Source organism: Suillus plorans (genome assembly GCF_016647745.1).
Source record: "Suillus plorans strain S12 chromosome Unknown HD556scaffold_90, whole genome shotgun sequence".
NCBI classification, from domain to species: Eukaryota; Fungi; Basidiomycota; class Agaricomycetes; order Boletales; family Suillaceae; genus Suillus; species Suillus plorans.
In genome coordinates this window covers 12666-26178 of record NW_024537474.1, presented here as the reverse complement: position 1 = coordinate 26178, position 13513 = coordinate 12666, and the positions used below count along the sequence as shown (strand labels likewise).

General features: G+C 48.3%; 7 protein-coding genes across 7 annotated transcripts; 1 reads left to right on the top strand and 6 right to left on the bottom strand.

Annotated features, from left to right (window-relative positions):
• Window positions 1–189: 189 nt before the first annotated feature.
• Window positions 190–1394, bottom strand: HD556DRAFT_1449534 (uncharacterized protein; the record flags this gene model as incomplete). Its single annotated transcript, XM_041307614.1, has 2 exons — window positions 190–988; window positions 1042–1394. The coding sequence occupies 2 exons, from the start codon at window positions 1392–1394 to the stop codon at window positions 190–192; spliced, it is 1152 nt and encodes a 383-aa protein (XP_041154014.1).
• Window positions 1395–2193: 799 nt separating this feature from the next.
• Window positions 2194–2724, bottom strand: HD556DRAFT_1313346 (uncharacterized protein; the record flags this gene model as incomplete). The annotated part of the gene is made up of 4 exons (XM_041300780.1): window positions 2194–2248; window positions 2309–2398; window positions 2457–2609; window positions 2699–2724. The coding sequence occupies 4 exons, from the start codon at window positions 2722–2724 to the stop codon at window positions 2194–2196; spliced, it is 324 nt and encodes a 107-aa protein (XP_041154013.1).
• Window positions 2725–3183: 459 nt separating this feature from the next.
• On the bottom strand, window positions 3184–4623 carry HD556DRAFT_1247990 (NADP-dependent oxidoreductase domain-containing protein; the record flags this gene model as incomplete). Its single annotated transcript, XM_041298741.1, has 6 exons — window positions 3184–3276; window positions 3332–3705; window positions 3763–3913; window positions 3971–4195; window positions 4249–4330; window positions 4394–4623. 6 exons carry the CDS (start codon window positions 4621–4623, stop codon window positions 3184–3186), a joined length of 1155 nt encoding a protein of 384 aa, XP_041154012.1.
• A 3248-nt stretch (window positions 4624–7871) lies between these two features.
• Window positions 7872–9314, bottom strand: HD556DRAFT_1248075 (NADP-dependent oxidoreductase domain-containing protein; the record flags this gene model as incomplete). The annotated part of the gene is made up of 6 exons (XM_041298747.1): window positions 7872–7964; window positions 8020–8393; window positions 8452–8602; window positions 8660–8884; window positions 8938–9019; window positions 9085–9314. The coding sequence occupies 6 exons, from the start codon at window positions 9312–9314 to the stop codon at window positions 7872–7874; spliced, it is 1155 nt and encodes a 384-aa protein (XP_041154011.1).
• A 358-nt stretch (window positions 9315–9672) lies between these two features.
• Window positions 9673–11502, bottom strand: HD556DRAFT_1414025 (vacuolar fusion protein MON1). The gene is made up of 8 exons (XM_041304266.1): window positions 11310–11502; window positions 11134–11248; window positions 10934–11076; window positions 10796–10877; window positions 10393–10742; window positions 10155–10339; window positions 9991–10102; window positions 9673–9941 (listed from the first exon to the last, which is right to left on the bottom strand). Exons 1-8 carry the CDS (start codon window positions 11457–11459, stop codon window positions 9801–9803), a joined length of 1278 nt encoding a protein of 425 aa, XP_041154010.1. The 5' UTR covers window positions 11460–11502; the 3' UTR covers window positions 9673–9800.
• HD556DRAFT_1414017 (uncharacterized protein) lies at window positions 11310–12312 on the bottom strand. The gene is made up of 5 exons (XM_041304265.1): window positions 11925–12312; window positions 11819–11875; window positions 11669–11770; window positions 11552–11618; window positions 11310–11499 (listed from the first exon to the last, which is right to left on the bottom strand). The coding sequence occupies exons 1-3, from the start codon at window positions 12277–12279 to the stop codon at window positions 11748–11750; spliced, it is 435 nt and encodes a 144-aa protein (XP_041154009.1). The 5' UTR covers window positions 12280–12312; the 3' UTR covers window positions 11310–11499; window positions 11552–11618; window positions 11669–11747.
• An 83-nt stretch (window positions 12313–12395) lies between these two features.
• Window positions 12396–13140, top strand: HD556DRAFT_1248071 (SDHC, cytochrome b subunit of succinate dehydrogenase; the record flags this gene model as incomplete). Its single annotated transcript, XM_041298746.1, has 5 exons — window positions 12396–12459; window positions 12512–12551; window positions 12602–12762; window positions 12820–13002; window positions 13055–13140. The coding sequence occupies 5 exons, from the start codon at window positions 12396–12398 to the stop codon at window positions 13138–13140; spliced, it is 534 nt and encodes a 177-aa protein (XP_041154008.1).
• Between the last annotated feature and the right edge of the window lie 373 nt (window positions 13141–13513).

The window sequence follows — 13513 nt, the reverse complement described above, 5'->3', positions numbered from 1 at the left end:
ACACCTGAGTTCCAAATATGAGAGAGACAAGCGCTGTGGCCAGGGTATGATAAGATACTTGATAATACATAGAAGGAAATGCTGTGCGGACTCATGAGCGAACGGTTCCACAACAAAAACGGGCATCGAGCTCACCTGTCAGATTATCTTGACAGCCACCACAAAGTCGATCGTTTCATAAGTTCGTGATTAATCGTCGTAAACGTTAGCAAACGCGTCGATATCTCCCACACAAGAGATATGGTCATTGCCCAGATGACGCTTGAGCGCGTCCCGCCTGCTGAACTCCTTCCCGCATCCTCCAATCATTTGTTTGCCGTTGTGAATGTAGGGAGTCGCGTCGTGCGGGACGTTGTACATTGCAGCCGACTCAGTGGGTATACCACAGCAGACCCACTGTGCAGGTCTCTCGAAACGCGTATGCGTGCGGATATGTCGTTTAAGGTCAGGAGTACGATGATTGCGCTGAACCCACTTGCAATAGGGACACGCCCAAGGGTTGGATTTGTTTGCAAAGCTAGGAGTACTACCAGGGATGGCTTGCGCGTTTCGTGGAAGGGGGGAAGGGCGAAGTCGTTTTGCGGGAGGTGATATGTATTGGGTCGTGGTATAGGTGGGGACATGGGAAGACACGCTGGAATGACGCGTGGAGCGACGACGCTTTTTCAGATTACGCGAAGATGATGGAATATATTCATCATCCGTCTCGTCAGCATCACTCTGCCCGTCAGCATCCTCCTCCAAATCGTGGGGTGCAACAAAATCGTTACGCTTGAGGAAGGAACGAGTAGAGCGCGTCATAAATGGTAGGGAGTTGTTTACTGTAGAGAATGCGGGTTGAGGAATAAAGGAAGATGGGGGAGTGGGTTCCATGGTAAGCGCGTTTTGGGACTCTGCGTCGCACTCAAAGTTGAGTGGAGGGTTACAGTTGAGCTCGACGGGAGGAATATAAGGAAGATCCGCAATTGGATGGAGATTGTGGTCCAGACTATGAACGAGCATAAGATGAATGGCTAGTCATGACATAGACCCAAAACATACAAGTCTGAGGGGTTGTATTGGATAGGGTCATAACACTGAAAGAGAATCCCATCTGGATTATCAATGAGTTCGATCCCCGAGTCCGACTCAGAGCCGGAGTCGGATTCGCCTCCGAATTGATCATTAGAGTCCAGAGAAGTTGTTGAGTTTTGAGGTGAACTTGAAGATGCTGAAGATGAACCAGATGAGATAACCGAAGGTGGACTTGGGACAGAAGGAACAAAAATTTCTTCAGTGTCGAACTCGGCGGTAACTTCGGCAAGCCAAGCCATATGATCTTCCCCGTCTTGAGCACGAAGTTTGTCGTAGAGAGTCGCCATAGACTGACGACGATAGATGATAGTGGATGTCATGGCAAAGTAGACTTGTGCGCAAGGATTGGGGTACGTAGATTTGCACTGGATGTTGACTTGGACGCGTTATATAGATTTCTTTCTTTCATGTCTCAGCTTCGGCTTACCGAACCTCGTTTTGTTCTTTCAAGTAACTCCGACGGTTCAACCCTCGATGTTTGTCACATCGAGGCTGCCTCGCTCCAGGGATTGCCCGAATATAGACCCCTAGTGCCCACCCCTTGGTTCTCGGAACAGAACAAAAGGGTCCTCAAAATTGATGCTCGGCTAGATCAAGATAAGATGATTCAACCATGGTGGGAATGTGACGGTTCGAAGTGGTACGCCCTGGTTGCCACGTGGATTCCTCACAATCGTCGTTGGGAGTAAAACAAAGGGTACAGCCCCTACTCGGGAAGTTGAATAGATATTACGCACACTCACGCAGATCGCAAGTGTACTTGATATCGTCGATATCTCTTGCAATAGGATGTAGTACAGTCAAATTGCAGGCGGGACCCCTGTATCCTGCACAGCAAGTGAACAATGATCAGAAAACGTCAAAACCTATTCGGGCTTGACTTCTGAACTCGTGCACTGCAACGTGGGGTCGAGAAAGCGAAACTTCCAGTATGCCTCGTGGGAAATTGTCTGGACCAACAAAGGACAGCTCTAGCCTTAAGACTTTACCCGAGAGGGTCACCGGTAGCCGCTGACAGCAGTTTGAACGCGATTTGAACAAAGGTGGTCAAATAATTCAGAATATGCGTGTAATGAAGAATAGATCTGGGGCGAAATTACGCTGGAGTACGGTACGGAACTACCGATCTCTCCGCGAGCGAATGCGCTTTCCGAATTGAACAGCGGGACCTCGACTAATAAACAATAATTATCAGACAAAGGACAGGTCTTGTTGAAATTAAAGCTGTACGTACCCCCGTATTTTCTTCTTGGGTCTCTCCTCGTGGGCAAACCCTTCTATCGGCTTGTTCTGCCTAAACTTTTCCATGCACCAAAGAATATACCTGGGTTTATGTATGATGATGCACTGATAAGGAACAATATAGGCGAGGAGTTACGGACCTCCGATCTTGGATGCTCAGCCCGGCATTCTTCATATCCCATCCTGAGGTGCGCCAGAACGCGTCCCAGCTATCTATGGATATTTTGGTCTCTGAAGAACGACCGATGGCTTTAAGAAAGTCTTGCGGCGTAGATATCTTGCCTGGCCCTAAGCTGGTAAGTATAACGAGTAAAAACAGGCGTTTGACAATTAGACCTCTTGGACTTGGAATGTCGGCCCTTCGGGGAACGTCACATCTCACTGTTGTAACTGTTCTGCTCTGAGCATTTTGAATAGAAGGGAACACAGGGCGAGACAATGGAACCTTGGACAACGAAATCCTAAACATCTCGGAGTTCGAGGAAGCACTGGGACGGGCTGAAGAAATGAAAACAGTTATCCCGAGGTGATCCTAAAAAGGAATGTTTTCATGAACGTGACGGCGACCGATGTCACGCTACATAACAGGTGTTAACCGACGTCGACCACAATAAACTTGACGACAAAAGAAAACAACGGAGCTTTAATATTTTCTGTTCCTATGTTCTGAACTGCTGACACTGCAATTCGGACTAGAAGCGTTAAACATCGCATTCCCGATCATATGGCTTCCCAGTTCAAAATTTGCTCAAGTGCTGTAGTACAGCTTGTACACCGAGTCGTGGGCCTCAGAATAATGCACGGACGCATTGTGACTTTTCATATCTGCTTAAAATACTGGGGCGTGGTATGTGCACATTACAAGCACTAATCAAAATCTGGAACTATGGGTTTCTCCTGCGGCTGCTTCTCGAAATATGCAGCATTGCTCAATAGAAAATTGTATTGCTTGCCATCACCCTGAATGGAATCAGGTCTCAGTAATCTGACACAACAGAGCGCTGACGTGACTCACGATGAATGAGGAGGGGAAGCCCGCATCGAAAGGAATGATGCTCTCCAAATACTTCACGTGCTCGGGTGTTAGCGAAATCGCCAAAGACTCCAAGTTGGCCTCCAGCTGCTCCACTTTTCGCCCACCAATAAGCGGGAACACATAGGGCGTCTTCTGCATGAGATATGCAATGGCCACAGCTGTGATGTGTTTAGCACCGACTTCCTTCGCGACCTTCTCTAATGCTGCGCTCATCGCCCTCTCCGTCTCGTTGCGTTCCCAACTGGGATTCGTGAGCATGCGACCTTTCTCTCCAGTCTGTCGGCGGCGCTCCTCTTCCTCGTCGGTTCGAATTTTCCCACCGGCAAGGACGTTCCAAGGGGCAAGCGCAAGACCTATGCAGGGGGACCGTAAGTGGAGGCACCAGATAGCGAGCAACAAGATTGATCTACCTTCAGAGCGGGCCATCGGTATGATATCTCGTTCAAAGTCCCGAAGCATGACGTTCCAAGCACCTTGGTAGATCACAAACGGTGATTTTCCATGATCCCGAGCATACTGGTTCGCTTTGGACACGACCCAAGCAGGAGAGTCTGAGATGCCCTGCCAGCGATACACATTAACGAATGTTCATGTCAGCATAGAAATGGGGACACTCACGAGATACAACACTTTCCCTTGTTGCACCAGCACATGCAGACCGTTCATGACCTCTTCGACGGAAGTATCCCAGTCCCACCAGTGCACGTACAGAATGTCGATATATGAAGTCCTCAGCTTCTTCAAACTGGCCTCGACGCTGAGGTGCATTGACTTGACGTTATTGCCGGTATATGATGCCTTCTGGCAAATGGCGTCATTGCCGCGCTGGTAATTGGTCGTGTACTTCAATAAATATGCATCAGCACCGAACTATATTCATAAAATTCCAAAGTTACTTTTGTGGCGATCACGAGCTGGTCACGGATCCCGCGTTCCTCTGCCCACTCTCCGATGATCTCTTCAGAGCTTTGATCTTGACTGAGAGGTTGTGAAGTGTCAGCGACGACAACGAATTCAAGATGACTGCAACACGATACGCACTAGTTATTAGCAGTGTCGATGAAGTTTCCCCCAGCATCGTAGAAGGCGTCGAGGAGCTTGAATGAGGATGTCTTGTCCATACTACCCATGCCAAATTTCTCCCACTTGTCTCCGATGCTCATGGCACCGAGCTGTAAAGGTGAGACATGAACACCCGCATGAGGAGATAATGCGCGATATCGCGCTAGCCTAGATGATGGCTTTGGCACGGGTGCCCAGAACGAGGACATTTCCTTAGACATGATTATAGAGTTGACTGGGTTGGAGTTGTTGAAATGCAGTTTGTGTGAAGGTTGGCAGCATTTTATACATGTTGTTCAGGGCCCTTGACACCTCGTCAGCACCATCGTGTGATCACTGTGATGCCAGAGAACGCGTCAGTTGTCTGAGTAAGTTATACCGAACAGGAGTCAGCCTACGTATACCGGCAGGCTGGAGATTCTAATATTATAAAGACGCACACGGTTATCCCCGGGGCCGGAACCGACTTCGAGTCATGGTCACTCACTGGCGCGCGTTTGTCATGAACATGTGTAAGACAGACTGATAGTACGCATCACAGTACTTAAAATGTACAAAGAGGTCAGCCTAAAGGTGTCATGTTTCTGATCCGAGTGGTTGACGTACGTAGTTATACTAAAGCATCAACCGAAGAACACTGGACGCCAATGAATGAGAGTATTCAATGTCTTATCGGCGCCGCGTCTATCTACTGCAATTAAAAAACCGGGCATCCCTTAGGAAAAGTTGTCCTTCTTCACCCACCGAGTGACTGCGTTCGCGGCGTTGATTACCGCAGCCTTGGGTAACCGCGACGATAAAACCACATACAGTTCGAATGGTTGCGTTATCTGAAGCCACAAGATCAGTCTATGTGCTGCACTGCAGTCTGCTTGGCGTCAAACCGGGGACGCGGTTATATTGGAAAACGAGATGCGTAGATTTCTGTAACACGGGAGCAGAAGACTTTCTCAAAATAAAGCAGGTGTTAGGATTGACGAAGTAGAGGGAAAAAATGTTTGTGCTTTTGGGCGCAAGCCCTACTAAGGGCTTTTCCGGCCCGAAGCAAGAGTCCGAACTGGGCATCGAGGTGAGCTGTGATCCCAAGAAGTAGGAAGGTAGCGACACGTGTAGCGAAGCCTGATGTGAAATAGGAGCGAAACTCACTTGTCCTTCACCACACTGGCGGTAGAGTGTACCGAGTGAAAGGTTCAAGAGCCGGTGACGCTTGAATGTACGGTGCGAGAATCATTGCGTGGTCCCGAAGGTACAGTGCGAACGCATCGCTGGACTACCCGCCCATTGACTTGATTACCTCGAAGGATGGAACACGAAGTTGATGCGGGAGATGTGGCTTTCGAATATATTGCTGAGTTGGACTTTGACAAAGCGACGAAGGAGCGCAATCGCGCGAGCACGTACATTTCTGAATAATACTTTTTCTGCTCAGAGGTTTCGTTGAATGGGGCAGATGCTGTTCTGTTCCAAGTTGAGATCCAGGCGACGAGGAGGTACTCTAGGATGGGTCAACACCGCGAGGTAGTCGGGGGTGTCTTCTGGTGCGTTCAATGAAGTGTGTTCGGCTTTTTTCACGCTGTCCGAACTAAAATAAGATTCTGTATTGTCTCGTGAGCGGAGTGTGTGGTCAATGTCTGTTTATGATACTCATGAAAGTCGCCCAGCAATTTGTCCAGAATTTTGTCGTTAAATTCATTGACATAGACATCGAGAGGCGAAAGGAATGCACAATGAAGATGGGTTTCAGCATCTTCGAGGACATATGGCGAGCAGAAGAAGTTAACGGTGTTACAGTCGTCGAAGTTTGTGGGAAGGCGTCTCAAGAAGTGAAGAGGCTCGGACTAGGAACGGGGAAGGGACTAGATATGAATCGGAGAGCTCACCTAAGTCTTGGATCAAAAGATGGACTCCGGAGGGAGAATATTCGATGGGAAGACGAATTAATACGCTGATTGAGATGGAGAATGAAAGGTAAACATGTCTGAGGCGTGTAACTAGGAGTCACTGCGTATGTAAAAGAAAAGAATGAGTACGCACGAAAGCGACGTCGAAAGTAATATCTTAACAAGGCGGAAGCTGACTCGTGAGTGGTATGGCGGATGAACGATACATAGTTGGATGCAATGACCCATGAATCGAGGCAGCGCGTGAGACTGGCTGCAAGTGATGGGGACATCAGTGAGCAAGCATGGAAAAGAAAACTCGAGACGGACACACCAAACACAAACTTCGTCAGTCCATTCCAATCAGGTCCCCTGGATCTGCGTGAAATATACAGCAATAGTCGGCGAGGACATGTGGGTGTTCTTTAAAGAACAAGCGGCCAGAAACAATCAATTACAAAGGCTTACAACCAAAAGAGGGGTGATGCTGTGCCCCAAGTCCTACAGAGATTGACTGAGCACCACGGATAGACCGGGCGGACGGTATGGCTTGGGTTTTATGTTGATGGTGCTGGTAGTACAAACAGACGGTACTTGCACTTATGAGTCGGATCTGCCAACTTGAACAGTGAGATCCGAATTGAAACTTGGAGTAGTTACCGTGAAGGCTAGTAGTAGGCAGAATGCGATGGTAACAAATGCGACTCGGACTCGGAGGCTCAGGCTACCAGTAGTAGTTGAACAAGCCACCATAGACCGGGAACTTCAATGGATTAATTGACGGACTCTGAATGCCCGTCCGAGTGTCGAGTTGAGTCACTGCAGCTATTAAGGAAGTGGTATCCGAGTCCCGTAGATATTGGCTGAGCGCCCACGTGTACGGCGGATGGGCGGCTTGATGGTGGATGTAGTAGTGTAACAGTAGAGCAAAAAAAAAACGGACTTAGCGAATGAAAGCAGTGTCGAAGATGAAGAGTGCAGAGGCTCTGTATCTGGTAGGCACGCCATAGAGCTCAATGAAACGGGATGGTGATATTGACGAGGATGCTGCGAAGTCGTACGGGGTATCCAGGGAAGGCCAAGAGGATCCAAGGAGGCGCTGAGGAGGAAGCAAGGTCCCCGAGACTGGGTCTCATAGACCATATAATTCTAACATAAAAATAGGGTCTCACAGACCTTTATTGCTACCGAGAAGTACTGCCTGAGGTGATCGTAACTCCACAGTATCCCCAGCTGAGAGGCAAAGTAGCGTGTTTTCCCGGAGTGGACAGCTCTGGTCAGCACGTCGAGGGATCCATCATCATTTAATTTCTGGGGTCAATGTCAGCGACATGAATGAGCTTGAGGTAAATAGTCTAGCAGACCTGTTCTGAACTTCTAATACTGCAATTCGGATTAGAAGCGTTAAACATCGCATTCCCGATCATATGGCTTCCCAGTTTAAAATTTGCTCAAGTGCTGCACAGCCTGTACACCGAATCGTCGGCCTCAGAATAATGCACGGACGCATTGTGACTGTTCATATCAGCTTAGAATACTGGGGCGTGGTACATGTGCACATTACAAGCACTGTCATACTATTCAACATCTGGAACTATGGGTTTCTCCTGCGGCTGCTTCTCGATATATGCAGCATTGCTCATTAGAAGACTGTTTTGCTTGCCATCGCCCTGAATGGGATCAGGTCTCAGTAATCTGATACAACAGAACGCTGACGTGACTCACGATGAATGAGGAGGGGAAGCCCGCATCGAAAGGGATGATGCTCTCCAAATACTTCACATGCTCGGGTGTTAGCGAAATCGCCAGAGACTCCAAGTTGGCCTCCAGCTGCTCCACTTTTCGCCCACCAATAAGCGGGAACACATAGGGCGTCTTCTGCATGAGATATGCAATGGCCACAGCTGTGATGTGTTTAGCACCGACTTCCTTCGCGACCTTCTCTAATGCTGCGCTCATCGCCCTCTCCGTCTCGTTGCGCTCCCAACTGGGATTCGTGAGCATGCGACCTTTCTCTCCTGTCTGTCGGCGGCGCTCCTCTTCCTCGTCGGTTCGAATTTTTCCACCAGCAAGGACATTCCAAGGGGCAAGCGCAAGACCTACGCAGGGGCAAACGTAAGTGGAGGCATCAGATAGCGAGCAACAAGGTTGATCTACCTTCGGAGCGGGCCATCGGTATGATATCTCGTTCAAAGTCCCGAAGCATGACGTTCCAAGCACCTTGGTAGATCACAAACGGTGATTTTCCATGGTCCCGAGCATACTGGTTCGCTTTGGACACGACCCAAGCAGGAGAGTCTGAGATGCCCTGCCAGCGATACACGTTAACGAATGTTCATGTCAGCATAGAAATGGGGACACTCACGAGATACAACACTTTCCCTTGTTGCACCAGCACATGCAGACCGTTCATGACCTCTTCGACAGAAGTATCCCAGTCCCACCAGTGCACGTACAGAATGTCGATATATGAAGTCCTCAGCTTCTTCAAACTGGCATCGACGCTGAGATGCATTGACTTGACGTTGTTGCCGGTATATGATGCCTTCTGGCGAATGGCGTCATTGCCGCGCTGGTAATTGGTCGTGTACTTCAATATATATGCATCAGCACCGAACTATATTCATAAAATTCCAAAGTTACTTTTGTGGCGATCACGAGCTGGTCACGGATCCCGCGTTCCTCTGCCCACTCTCCGATGATCTCTTCAGAGCTTTGGTCTTGACTGAGAGGTTGTGAAGTGTGTCAGGGACGACGACGAATTCAAGATGACTGCAACACGATACGCACTAGTTATTAGCAGTGTCGATGAAGTTTCCCCCAGCATCGTAGAAGGCGTCGAGGAGCTTGAATGAGGATGTCTTGTCCATACTACCCATGCCAAATTTCTCCCACTTGTCTCCGATGCTCATGGCACCGAGCTGCAATGGCGATACATGGACGCCGGCATGAGGGGATAATACGCGATATCGCGCTAGCCTAGATGATGGCTTTGGCACGGGTGCCCATAAGCTGGTCATAGACATGATTGTAGAGTCGAGTGAGGTTGGTGTTGTTAACTGCAGTTTGTGCGAAGGACCGAAGGTTGGTAGCATTTTTTATACATGTTTTTCACCTTGACACCTCGTCAGCACCATTGTGTGATCACTATGGTGCCAGAGAGACGCGTCAGTTGTCTGAGTAAGTTGTGCCGCACAGTTGAACTGTAAGTCAGCCTGCGTATACCGGCAGGCTGGAGATTCGGAGTGAGGCTAATATTGTAAAGACGCACACGGTTATCACGGGGCCGGAACCGAGTCGCTCGCACGTCTGCTAGTTTGTGTGTAAAACAGGCTGATAGTACGCGTCGCACTACTTAAAATGCACAAAGAGATGAGAATAAAGGTGTCATGTTTCTGATTGATGCAGAGATCTCGTAGTTATACTAAGCAAACATCAACCGAAGAACACCCGACGCCAATGAATGAGGGTATTGTCTCATCATGCAGTATGCCCATCCATTGCAATTAAAAAACCGGGGCATCTCTCAGGAAAAGTTGTCCTTCCTCTTTCTTCACCCACCGAGTAACTGCGTTTGCAGCATTGATCACCGCAGCCTTGGGTAACCGTGGCGATAAAACCACATACAATTCGAACGGTTGCGTTATCTGAAACCACATGATCAGACCAAGCGGTGTTGAGCAGCCAAACACTTACCCAACCCATGACTATTTCCTTTTCCGTACGAATGTATTGTAGCTTGAGGTTCCCTGTTTGCCCAGATTTTGCGTGTATGGCGTCATGTACGATCTGGTACAATGTGACAATCCTATTTTCTGTGGTTGAGTACGCTGCAAACGAAGAGTTCTAGGACCGACTACCTTCTCTTCGCATCGAGGGTATCATAAGGCTCCTCAAAAGCCGGTAAGGTAATTTGAACATGCGGCCTCGACTTATAAACAAAGTGACGTAATCCAGGTATCCCCAGCTGAGAGGCAAAGTAGCATGTTTTCCCGGAGTCGACAGCCCTGGCCAGCGCGTCGAGGGATCCATCATCATTCAATTTCTGGAGTCAACGTCAGCGACATGAATGAACTTAAGGTAGATAGTCTAGCACACCTGAGTGACGATGTCGCACCATGCTCGCACAGTCTCGAACTCTGACCCGCCGCTGATGCACACAAGTCCAATGCCAGAATCTTCTATGGGCCTGGTTGTGTGCCGTGAAGTGGCACCATGACTATTTTCGGCAACATGACTGGCGCCAGTGATATCTGCACTTTCATTGTTCTCGAGTGTTGTCCTCTGATAAGATTTATAGTCTGTGTCAGGGCGATGTAAAAAAGTGATATATGCGTTGACAAAACCAGCAGGGTTGAACTTCGGCAGACAAACTGGAATCCATGATGCAGATGCAGGCGAGTTGACAATAGACGGAGAATAAACAGTATTGACGAGAATATGTATGTCTGCAACAAGTATATATGAAGGTCGCACGTCAGAATAGAGAGAGGGTACGTGCCAGCAGGGTGTATTGAATGCTTTTTAGGTCGCACCAATGTTATGACCTGACCCCGTGCGACTAAAATAATGTAGAGGGTATCCTGGAACCAAATTCTCATTAACACTTCGATCTTTCACGTGCAGCAGAAGGTTTGACCTTCATCTTTGAGGTCGGTACCAGTGCTTCAGCAACACGCGCTCGCAAGCTCTGGTCCAACTGTAGACAATTCAAGGAAGAAGTTGCCATTGCAAGGTCGAGTTCCATTCGACCTAACAACGAAAACAGAAATGGTTCCGAACCTATTTTTTGGGCAAGATCAAAAAACTTCAAGGAACAATGAAGATGAATTATCGTACCGTCTAATAACCTACGTAAGTCAAAGTTCGTGCGACGCTCGAAGATGCGTCTCAGCTGGGATGCCGTGACGATGCTCAGTATTTGTAGATGTAGATACTCGAGGTGTGAGCGAGTCTTTCTTGTTCAAATTAATCGACCCACGAATAAATATCCAAAACACGAGGCCACCACTCACGACAGACTCTGGCTCACCCCACGATGATGCGCAAACATAATACAGGGGGGACCGAAGCAGGAAGGTTATCCGCAATCTTCCGGCATTTATACAGCGTAGCTTATCGCCATCGTCGAGGAAGACTGACAAAAGCGCTTGAACTATGCCCATGATAGAGGATAAATTCTCAACGTCCTGCCCATCAGGGCGACTAACTAGTGATTATCATCATTGGACCTCACTGAGTGCATCAATAGCCTCACCTAGTGAATACAGGTTTTCCAGCGTCGGTAAGTACAAAGTACTCTCGAGGTCTATATTCTTCAAGAGCTACACCAAATTTGAGACACATGAATATACGAAGACGAGTCTTGAATGACCGGTCTGAATGAAGGTCTACGCAGATACCAGTTCTGTATCTGTGACCACTGTGTCTGGGTGCACGCTCGGCACGGGTCATCAGACTTGAAGTCTGCCCCAGACTGGCCGTATCTTCCATATTCACGACGATATATCATAACATTACTCACTTGTGTCAGGAGACACGGAACTGATTTCTAGAAATTCATCAGTTTTTCGCTTTGCGTCTACAACACTCTCAGAAGTGCCAGTATGCACTGATCAAGATGAAAATACCTGATTTCTCCCTCTGAACACTCAAGGTCCGCCGTAGATGGTCCCGCAGGTTCTTCCTGGATCCTTCGTCAGCTACATCATCTATTTGACCGACTGCAGTTGTATCTTCGCTGTGAGTAGTGTCCAGCTCTGGGTCTACCTCATGGACAAGAATGCTGTCATTCAAATCAAGATTCGTTACCGATGATGCTGAACTTTCAAGACCTGGCGTGCCGGGCGTGGTCACGGATAGGTTGCCTGTGCTGAAACGGTGATCTTTGAGATTTGAAAGTGACGGAGGGGACTGTAGTACTGGTGGGATCACCAAATAATGAGCAGGAGATGATGGGGTTGTTTGAGAACATGGTGAGGTCATGGTGGTCCACACTGCAGAGGCAAACGGGATCACTGGAAACCCCGATATTTATATTTCCCACGATCCGGTTCCGTCTATCGCCGTTAGTTTCCACAAATCACTTTTCCACCTTCACCATGATGTCCGCTCGCATTGGGCTTGGTTCTGCTACGAGGAGAGTGGCCTTCGCTCCAGTCATTGGTAAGTGCGCATCATAATTCATGAAAGTGGTACGATTACATACTTGTTACAGGGAGAAACCAAACTGTTTTGCGTACCTTGATTCCCAAGCGGTAAGGATAATTGTCGTGATTTTGAACTGTCATTTCTGAATGCATTGTAGTGGTGTGCAGATACAGTCCTTGCCTCCATCAGCTTCGGAAGAGATTCTAAACGCTCAGCGTCTTAAACGCCCTTCCAGCCCTCATTTCACAATCTACCAACCTCAGCTGACATGGCTTGGCTCAATTGCAAACCGTGTAACTGGCGGGGCACTCAGCGCGCGTATGTCCCGATTCCTCACGAATGACTGAAATGTGGTGTAATCATGATATCATACAGTCCTATACGGCTTTTCGTTGGCATACCTCGTTGCTCCAGACACTTTCGATAGCGCTCACATTGTCGAGTTCGTTGCTGGGCTGCCAGACTACGTGAAGTACACTGGCAAGGTTATCCTGGCTGCACCTTTCACTTTCCACTTCTGGAATGGTCTCCGACACTTGAGCTGGGACATGGGTAAATGTATGTCACCTATGTCTTGTTTTGTTAGTGACTACTCACGTGGTTCTCGAAGTTTTGAGTCTCAAAGGAGCATACAGGGCTGGTTATGCTGCTTTAGGGGCTACGGCTATATCTACGGTTGCATTGGTTTTGATGTAAAAGTCTTGTTTCAACTAGTGGCAAGTCACTTGATCGTCACAACTCAAGAAGGCAGCATGGCCGAAACCTTGAGTCTTTGTGAAATAATTGTATTGAATACTATTTGTCACCCACGTTCAGGACTCAACGTAAAGTATGAACTCGCCTGAGAGCGAATGCATGATAGCAGGTGAGAATCTCGGCTTACGCTGCTCCGTTCTGATGTTACTAACTGGTCCAAAATTGAGCCTTGCATGAGACATGAAGACGTATGGTTACAGGATATCCACCCATGTGGCACCCATTGCGTCTCGCTGGTCTTATCAGGAGTCATCATATGCTATTGACTCCAATCATGTTTATCCACTGTCAACTCAGCCCTCTCGTCGCAAAT